This window comes from Mytilus galloprovincialis, chromosome 4 (genome assembly GCF_965363235.1).
Source record: "Mytilus galloprovincialis chromosome 4, xbMytGall1.hap1.1, whole genome shotgun sequence".
In the NCBI taxonomy this organism is placed as follows: domain Eukaryota; kingdom Metazoa; phylum Mollusca; class Bivalvia; order Mytilida; family Mytilidae; genus Mytilus; species Mytilus galloprovincialis.
Window position 1 is genome coordinate 92,978,751 of NC_134841.1, and position 10,782 is coordinate 92,989,532.

General features: G+C 31.3%; 1 protein-coding gene across 2 annotated transcripts; it reads left to right on the forward strand.

The window, feature by feature from the left end:
- Window positions 1-378: 378 nt before the first annotated feature.
- Window positions 379-5,313, forward strand: LOC143073408 (peptidoglycan recognition protein 1-like). Of its 2 annotated transcripts, none has more exons than XM_076248933.1 (3): window positions 379-733; window positions 3,771-3,959; window positions 4,881-5,313. In XM_076248933.1, exons 2-3 carry the CDS (start codon window positions 3,776-3,778, stop codon window positions 5,252-5,254), a joined length of 558 nt encoding a protein of 185 aa, XP_076105048.1. In that variant the 5' UTR covers window positions 379-733; window positions 3,771-3,775; the 3' UTR covers window positions 5,255-5,313. The 2 variants fall into 2 exon arrangements, with proteins under 2 accessions (XP_076105048.1, XP_076105047.1); XM_076248932.1 differs by lacking the exon at window positions 379-733 and adding an exon at window positions 1,996-2,147.
- The last annotated feature ends 5,469 nt before the right edge of the window (window positions 5,314-10,782 follow it).

The following is a 10,782-nucleotide window of genomic DNA, read 5'->3' on the forward strand; positions in this document are numbered from 1 at the left end:
CGTAAGATAAATTAAGATTATTATTATATTACATGTAGTATACTGTATTTATCGTACAAAAAGTCTGCGGCATAATTCAGAATACTGGTTAGCCCATATATATTTAGTTTATAACATCTACATGTAGTACGTCATTTTGAATCTGATTGATAGGTGTCTCATTTGCAAGCGAATCACATTTTTTATTTGTAAACTAAATGAATAAATTAAATTAGTCCGATAAATGGTATCATCGCTATGCACTATGTTGACTAATGAAAGCGTTTGAAAACGGATCTTTATCTAAGGACGAACTTGTTTGATGATACTTATGTTAGTATGTAGGTGTTCACACGAAAAACTAATAGTAAAATATGTATTAAAGTGCTATTTTAAACATATTGTTATAGGTCATTCAACTGTAAACACTCCATTAAAGTTTAAAATAACTGTCGGAAATTTGGAAGGGAAATTTTAAATATTTTATACTATTGATGGACAGGATTGAACCTTCGTAAACTGTCATTAGGAAAACAATACAATGCACTTATGAAATAAACACACAAAGTCCGGGAAAGTCTTACTTCAGGGTAGACCTATTAAATTCATAACCAATAATAATGAATAATATAGGAAGTAGATATGTAAAGGTGTAGACTTTGTCATGGTCAGGATTACCTACATATAAACATGTGTATTTGATGTCGTTTTTACAACGATATAAATGTGTTGTGACAACAAGGACTAAACAAAGGTTAGTATATAATTTTACTATTTTATCGTTAAAGTAAAGTGTAAAATATTCAGGGTTAAATAATTCATATTAAATGTTATACAATTTATTTCATGCAACCTACATTTGATTGATAAGTTCATGTTCAAGTGGTATTTGTATTTGTATTGTCACTTTCTTTTTCTCGTGCCCTTTCATATGAATAGTTTTATTTAATTATTTTAATTTCCCGAAAATGTCTCTTTCATGAACGTAATGTTGTAGATACAGCTTAAATAGTTATTGCTGATTTTCAAGCTTCTTTTTATTTTTGCATTGGACCAACAAAAACGATAGACATTATAGTTGCTGTAGACAAAAAAAATAGCAATTTAATGTGGCTTTTTGACTCGGGAGAAACCAAATTCTAGACTAGATGTTTCATTGTCAGAAATTTATACGTCAGAGACATTTGAGATACATGTATTTTTAAAACCTTGTTGCAATGCAACAAGCTTACTTTCATTTTGAGTATTATATCTAGAGGTTAGATTTTTTTTACCGTTGTCTAAAAGCAAGTTTCCCCAGAAGCGAGTCCAGTCTCGGGTCCAGTCCATCCTATGAAATGCCTAAACATGGTGTATGTTTTTTTCTCCAATCAAGATATCAAATATTATAAGTTAATCTAGCACCTACCTATGTTGGCTGTTATCATGACTATTGAGTTTTCTGTTTGCATAATGTTTCATCAAAAGCGCTAAAAATTAAATACGTTAAGCATAAACATAATGTTTGCAAGGTATAAAACCAAAATAATTTGGATAAAAAGAAATATATACCGGATCTGTGCATTATTTCTTTTTCGTTCAATCATATAAGGATAAGGAAATATGGTATAATTGCCTCCGCATGCCCAAGGACAAGGACATGTGTTAAATCATGGTTTCTAAAGTATTTCCGCATCTGCATTTACATTTTATTGTCTACGGAAGACAGAAACGTTAAGTCGATTTGGAGGACTGTTTCAAATAAACTGTCGAAATAAAAACAATAAATTTTCTTTTGAATTATTGGTGGAACTCATTTTTCCTTTCAAAACATCGAACTATAATACTGTAAAAGCTTGTTGTAAATTGTAAATTTATGTGGTTTAGTTATGATTTTTTCTGTTTAGAATTGTTTTTATCTTATTGATCAATAATCGTAAAATGATAAACTATGTTGTCACATCAATAGTAACTATTCACTGATCATTGGACTTTAATAAATATATAGTTATAAACAAAAATGACATAAAAGTTAAACTCTAGCATTTTACATGCTAGTACCCTAGTGGTGGCCTCCAATATCATGTCGTCACTGGAAACCCTAACTTTTCCTTATCAGAGCTGTTCTGTGCTAGTTCTGTGAATCAATATGGACACGTATATAGTCCTTATATTATGTTTTGCTCGAGGTAAGACTTATTTTTAAAGGATATTGTATCTTAAATAATAATTCTATGAAATAGCCTTCAATTAACTCAATCATTTTATGTTGCTGAAGGAGAGACAAACTTCAGAAATCACTGTTTACCGCGGAGAACTGTGTTTGCTTTATTTTATTTACGTCGGATTTATTGAGCATGTCCTTGTATGCAAACCTTCACCACAATTCGGTAAATGGAACTTATTACAGCTGCTTTGATGTTCCTATATTCCGTATTATAAACAAGGATGATATTCGGCTCTGTTTACAATAATTTCGTCAATTTGATAAGTTAATAAACTGTTACGTCGTGATCCCATTTGTTAATTAAAACCTGGCAACACATCAGCGCCTCCAAATTTATACATTTTGTATACTAGTATACAATGATATAAGAATCTCAAGATATGTATTACCGTAGATCGCTGGCAATTGAACTGTCACTAATATATATCTGAAAATATGAGTTTAGCGGCAGATTGCCTATTATGGCAACTGTAGATTAAATAAATGACTACCACAAATTGTGGTAGCTGGAGATAAGATAAGAACAATTTAGATCACCGTGGAAACACAGGTAATGGGTCAAACCCAAACCCTTACATTGTTCATCTGTTGTGAAAGATACTATTTATGAAACACAATGTTTTTCGATACAGCGAATTCTACAATATCGAGGCAAAGTTAATTGAGTCTTTAAGGAAAGTCATTTTACATCAATCAAAATGCTTAACCTGTTCATTTATTTAAATACACGTAGGTGTCTAGAAATGTCAACTAAAAAATCTTTTGAATTTATAACATAACCCAAAGCAGTATCTCATTCTTATAATATTTACAAGACAGACAAGATGTTAAATTATTTAATTGCATTTCCAGTATCCGTATAAAAGTTTTTACTAAATTTCACAAGTTTTTACTCTTTTTTCTTGCATTTCATATCTCAAAGATTGGATCATTTTCTTTTTTTCTTATTTTTATTCAAATCCTTCAAATTTCAATTTGGTAATGAGAGTCTAGGCACTGCTTGGTTAAATAGCAACATATGTGTAGAACAATACCAGTTATGGTAATTTCAAGCAATGGTGTTTCTTCTGTGACTTGTCCTTAGTTTTAAGTGTTTTGTTACTTCCTTATGTTACTGTTTTTACTATTCCAATGCAAATATTGTCCACATTCGTCGACTAAACAACACAACAGAATGTTAAACTTAAAATGGCATCTGCACCTACAAGCACAAATCATTATAAAGATATGCCAATCATACAACACAATTCTGTGTCCACACTTGATATATTTACGACTGGGAGGGACTGTGTGCTTTTGGTTTTATACTAAGTTCAATTATGTTCTGCTTCTTCTTAGATTCAAAACCAAAAGTAATTTTTACGTCAGAATTAAAGGTTCAGTAACCACCAATGAGATAAGGGTCTCATTAAACTCAATAATAACCAACATAGTACTTATAGGTGAAAGGTGATTTTGAATGTAATACTAGTAGTATGTTTTTTTAGTTTATGTAAGTCACATGGGGGTTTACTTGTACACTGTAGGTATATACACGCAAAACTAATGTACTTTTGAAAAAAACAGTTTTGATTATATTGTGTAGGTGTCATGTCCTGTGATAATGTGGTTACCAGAGACCAATGGGGAGCCAGGCCTTCAAAGAGTATAAACCTGATGTCAACGCCTGTTGGTTTTGTATTCATCCACCACACAGCCATGAGCTACTGCTTTGACCAGAACGCATGCTCACAGGAACTTAAAGTCATTCAGAATTTTCATATGGACAATCGCAGTAAGTTTTTTCAAACCCCCTGTCCCTCCAAAAAATAAGTTTTATGTCTTATTTTTCAGTTTAAAAAAAAATGGTAATTTGGCTGTTGTTTTTGTTGGATTGTGGTACAAGTACACTACTAAAATTATGTAATAAAGCTTTTTTTCAAATAGAAACAAATTCCCCTTGTTGTTCACTTGGTAATGTGCTCTCTTCGAATACAGGGGTTAGTAGGTTTAATTCCTGGTCGGGTCATACCAAAGATTTGAAATTTTTATATAAGTATTTAGGATCGGCAAACGAACTATGTATGCAAGGCTTAATGCATACTGTACGTTACTACCACAAAACAATTCCCAGTATATATAAAAATAGTTATATTGTTTTACATATTCTCGTCCTGAATTGTATAGACAGCAGACTTTAAACACAAGCGTATCCGCATCGTCATCGTAATCAAATATTGGGTAATGGATAGACTTTGACAAGCAGCAAATAAACAAAACATGCAGAACGGACAATGATATAAAAGAGGGACGAAAGATACCAGAGCGACAGTCAAACTCATTAATCGAAAATAAACTGGACAAACAGACAAACAATAGTACACATGACACAACATAGAAAACTAAAGAATATTAAACACGAACCCCACCAAAAACTAGGGGTGCTCTCAGGTGCTCCGGAAGGGTGAGCAGATCCTGCTCCACATGTGGCACCCGTCGTGTTGCTTATGTGATAACAAATCCGGTAAATAGTATAACTCGGGAAGTCACATTCATGAAAGGGAAGGGGATTGTAGTTTAATACGACGTAAGGAACATATCCGATATCATTATAAAATGCTATCTGCGTATTTTAAAAATTCGTACTATTCAGATTGTCTACAAACAAAAAATAGTGTTATAGTTTTATAATTAAATTTGTTCCAATATTTTACAGCATGGGACGATATTGGATACAACTTTCTTATAGGAGAGGACGGTCAAGTATATGAGGCAAGAGGATGGGACAGAGTAGGGGCACATACGTACGGCTGGAATGACGTTGCAGTTGCTTTTTCTATCATGGGGAATTTTAATGATCGTGTGCCCAACGACAAGGCTTTGACTGCACTTAAGAATGTAATTGCTTGTGGTATTAGAATGGGAAAGATAACTCATAATTATAAAATGTACGGACATAGGGATGTAAGACAGACCGAGTGTCCAGGGAACAGTTTTTACGCTTTATTACAGACTTGGCCTCACTTTGGTCATACAAAACCAGTAAAACCAACCAGTTCATCACATCACCAGACTCAAACAAGCGACTAACAACGTCATTGGTTGTGATTGGGAAGAAATATACTGTATATTAAAGAATCGTGTTTGTCGTCTGTTTGAGTAGTTTTTATGTGTGCATGTGTGTGGTTTTTTTTTTTTCTTTCAGAAAATGAATTAATGTTTTACATTGTAACCATTTTTCATGTATCCTTGTGTGTCACATGATAAATTCTGTAAAAAATCCGTGTTAAGTGTTTTTTAAAGTCGAAATGTCATTATAAGGTTGTGACTTATTAACTCATCATAGTCTAGATACCAGGATTCTTATTCAAAAGTCTTATTAGTTGCACTCGAATAAAAAAGTTACAAGGTCAAATAAAACAAAAAGTTCAAGAGCGATGAGGACCCAAACTTCAGCAAGATTTTGCCAAATACTGCTAGTTAGGTAATCTATTATTGAGGTAGAAAATCATTTATTTTTCTATAACAAAAGAAATACGTTTGGTAAACAGTTGAATATAATAAATGATAGTGTGTCAAATACGAATTTTATCATATCAATTTTTTTTCAATCATGTCTAATCAATACTGAAAATAGGTTATCAGTTTATATGAATTCTATTTAGATATTTATAATATATCTCGGTCGACAGTTTTACATGTATAAACCGAAAAAAAAACTTTCTATTTCCTTCAATAAACTTCTAATATGATCATAAATTATTACGTCTACTGCTGTTTTAGGATGCTAATAAATTTGCCAATTTAGGGTTTCAAGCAAATGTGAATATGTCTTGAACTACATGTTTTGTTTGCATTTGAATTCTGCACGATTATTTCCCAGGCATTGCACTAGTTCACATCCATGTGTTATTATCATAATTATACAGCATTTTAACAGCAGATTATATAATATTAAAATTACCCTAAGAGCTATACATCATATATATCAATTCACATATACAAGTATTTATAATAAAATATCATTTTTTTAGCATATGAGAATCGAACAGTTATAACTTTTATAAGATGCAAAAGAGATGATAAGATTTATAAAAATCTTAATTAAAATAGCTTACATATGAAACTATGCTTTAAAATTTGCTGATAAACAACTTTTTTTTTAAATTGGCATGGTAAAATAAAAAGTCAATAAAACAGTACAAATAAAAATGAATTAGAAATTCAAAAAATTAAGTTATGAATTTAAAAAAATAATCATATTTGATCCCTTTTTATATCAAAAAATAAATATGCAAACATATATGTAAAACAAAAACATAATGGTTTACAACCATAGATAAATAAATATTCTAATTATGGAATTTCTATCGAAAAAAAAATCAATCCGAAAGTACACAATCATGCTGAATTATTGATAAACAGACTTTCAAGGCTTAAAGAAATTTAATCAGACAAGTCGAAAAGAAATCCTCTCAAGCAACACGTACGAATTCTAGTATTTTAAATCATACCATTAGAAATGTAACGAAATCACTAATAAATGATCTAATTTGTTCTCTATAACAATTAAGGAGGTTATATTATCATACCTCCTGTCTATACCAATCCAAATAAAGCTGATGTTCTTACCAACAGGAAATTGTATCCAACTTCATCTTTTGTTTAAAATACAAGTTTGCTTGACCTGAAAACAATTCGACGGTTAAACAGTATCCCCAAAGTCGAAGTAACACACCACACCCATATCAAATAAGAAAATGAAATAATAAATTGTGGTATTTTTGTTAGATGAATAAGAAGCATTTACAAGTTACTTATTTCAGAAAGCTGTAACATACATTATGAGAAAATAAAACGGCGGATTTAAACAATACGAGTAAAAAGGTGTATACAGCCTATGACAAGGCGGAGACTAGTTTTTACAATAAGGATCTTCAAAAATTAGGGAACTAAAAATCAAAACACATGATCAAAATTATAAAAAAAACACAGTCAAGGTTACCCAACTCTACTTGATTTTACAGTTCTATTTTTGTTTCTGTATTGTGCTGTAATGCCGGGATTGGGGAGTTGAACACTCACAATCGAGTTTGTTGTAGTTGGTTGATGTCTGTCATCGTTATGTATTTCGTTTATTATTGTAAAATATACCAAGCACTCATATTTCTCGTTTGAATTGTTTTACAATCTGTCATCCCAGGGCCATTTTAAAACTGTACTACTAACTTATACAGTATTTGTTTCGCACATTGCTGACGGCTGTAAAAGTACTGTGACATGACTATGTACTGGATCACATATTTGTCCTTTCTTTGTTAATGGGATAATGACAATCATACCACAACTCCGAACTTTTATTTTATGATGTTTCTTCCAATATGCCTGCAACAAAAATTGAGAGAAATATGTATTATTCATAATACATACATGATACATGTACACCATGCGCGTAGCTACGTTTACGTCAAAACGCCCGGGCGTACACTTGAATTTGGTAAAACGAAATATTTTCATCTAGATATTATTGAAAGAATGAGTTAACAGTACATCAACCGTCTAAGTTTTTCTTCAATTGCTTGTAATTTCGAATAAAAATGACAAAATTGGTGTCATATTTATATATTTGTTCATTTTCTGTCAAAGTCTAAATCTACCGTGATTTCTATACTCGCTTTCTTTTTTTAAAGCAATTCCTTATGTACTTAGATTCGAAATGTGGTTTGCATTTTTTTTTATTATAAATGTGTAGATGTAGGTTCAGTATGTGGTTAAAGTTTTAATATATCAATAACTTTGTCAAACTATAGTATGATTTTACGATAGCTGGACAAAAACTGTTAATGGTCAAAAGAGTATCCTGCGCATCATGACGAAATTATATATGATGAATTTTCCCGTAATTTATGGATGTTTAAATTAAAGGATTTTCTTGAAATATTTACATTCTGAGGTTAAAATTTGGTGCATATAAATTATTTGTAAAACCGTGGTCAAAGTTAATGAAACTTTCTTGGAGGAAAACGCGTATAGCGCAAGAATAAATTTCCATCCTGGTAATTATGATGTCGAGTTAATTTACATGATAAATTTATAAACCTCCATATTTTGTCATGAAACTTGTGCAGAAATTAAATGAAAATATTTGATTTGTTTAAATCCTGTAATGGACTGATAAATGAATAAACTTTTCGCGGGGAGAAATTTCAGGCGAGAACCAGGGTTTCTATCTACACATTTTAATATTGCACCTGAACAACTCAGAAAATTAATCATTTCATGTTCATTTACGATTCTAAATAAACAATGAATAGATTAAACATAAAAAATAACCATTGTGAATCTAAAGAATGTTGTTATTGATATGAGTTTTCAATAACAGGAATGGTATGTCATTCTCAATAACTTTAAAACTTCCCAAGGCTTAGCACCCGCTCATTTACTACCAGCTGGTTCATTGGCCTGGATCCAATAGGGCCTTTACGCCCTGACCGAGGTTCGGGCGTACACTTGAAAATGACCTAGCTACGCCACTGTACACACAAAATATAAACGATAATAATATCAGATTATTACATGGCATTTTTCATATCGCATGTATTATCAGCCCTAGGTTCAATATCAGCCCAAGAGCCGCATGGCTCGAGGGCTGATATTGACCGAGGGCTGATAATACATGCGATATGAAAAATGACATGTTATGATCTTTTTATCATATGCTTCAACAGTAGAGAAAAATAACAGATTCATATATTGATCCTTCTACGTGGTTCCCGGAAAGAAGTTGAAAGAGTAAAAAGTTCACGGACGTCGGACCCAAAATTTGATACATTCAATATGAAATCTTTCTATCATATGCATCAACAGAGAAAAAAAAACACATTTTAACATGGACGAATCGTCAAAAAAATAATTCAACAATATACATAATGAACATTGTTTGGAAAAGTCAACTTTTTTTTTAAGTAACTTTCTAAATTATGTTTCAGAAAAACTTAAAAAATGCATTTATTTAATTTTTTTTTTTTTTTTTTTTTTTTTATTTAATTTATTTTTTTTACACAATATACTTTTCAGTATTCAAATAATTGTTTTGTACACTACTTTGTAATGTTTTTCACTGAAAGCGTAGCACTGAGGTGAATTTTCCGGAATTTGCCGAGTATCACCGGAATGCCATGTGATAACGTTACGGAAAGGCATGTGATAACAATCGAAGCATGTGATAAACTTTTCATATCAGCCCGCTAAGCACCAATTCGAAAAATATGGAAAATACTTTAATTTAATGCTATTATCACACGGTAAAAATCATATGTTATTTAGTCTAAGTATATGATAACATTTGATATCGTATAGAACATATACATTGCACAAAAGTCAGATTAACAAAATTTTAACAAAGGTTTCTGCTTGTCAATGTACTAGACTGAATTGCATTCTTGTCTTACATATACAAGACTTTCTAAACCTTATAAAATGCTTGTATGTGCTAAATATCATTATAACAACACTGTATGTGCTTTATGTATGCTAAAGCAAACCAAGATCTATAAAGGCTTAACTATGTTGTTGAAGATATAGCAATTGTTTACAAATTAAAGCTTAACTGCTCGAATACATTGAATATAAAAAAGAAGGTGTCGTATGATTGCCAATGAGACAACTCTCCACAAGAGACCAAATAACACAGTATAACACATGTAATTATAAACTAAAGGTCACCATACGACCTTCAACAATTTGAGCAAAGCCCATACTGCATACATTAACTTATACAAGGCCCCTAAATGACAAATGTAAAACAGGTCAATCGAGAAAACTCACGGTTTAATCTATGTACAAATTAATGAACGAAAAACAAATATGATACACACCATCAAACGACAATCACTTGATTACAGGCTCCTGACTTTGAACAGACAGGCACATACAGGAATAAGACTATTTTCAGCATGTTAGCAGACTGAGGTAACATTGTAAAAAAAAATTCTAGAATGAAAGCCAGTCATCCATATGGATGTCATGTTATTATAGCAGAAAACTTTTACAATTTAAAATAACAAAACAGTGCAGTGGTGGACCCAGAACTTTTTAAAGGGGGCACTAAGCGGCCTAAGGGCATGTCCCCCTCCCCAGTTCAGGTTACCAACAAAAGTTTTAACATAATTTTATTAATACTGAATCTTTTTATTTAGAATTAATTACAGTTTGATTTGTAAAACTGGCCGTTAATCCCATCTCCAACATACTTGATTTTTGACAACTGTGATTGGTGGTTATATGTAAATATTGACACCTGTGTGTAATGTCTCTTTGCTCTTTATATGTTAACTACATGTATATGTTGATTGGGATAGTACGATTTTTTAAATTGTTTTTAATACAATTAATATTACAGATTAATATGGAATAAAAAAAGTTCTCGAAAATGTCGATTTCGGAAATATATCACCGAAGCAGAGATCACATATCCGTTCCGTTCAATACTTTGTAACACTACACTCAACATTTAGTATAACATGCCTTTTAATTATGATGATTATTATTAAAAAAAAATATTTTAAAAACGCCTTGTCCCCACCCTTTTTCCAAAATATTGGCATTGTTTACTATAT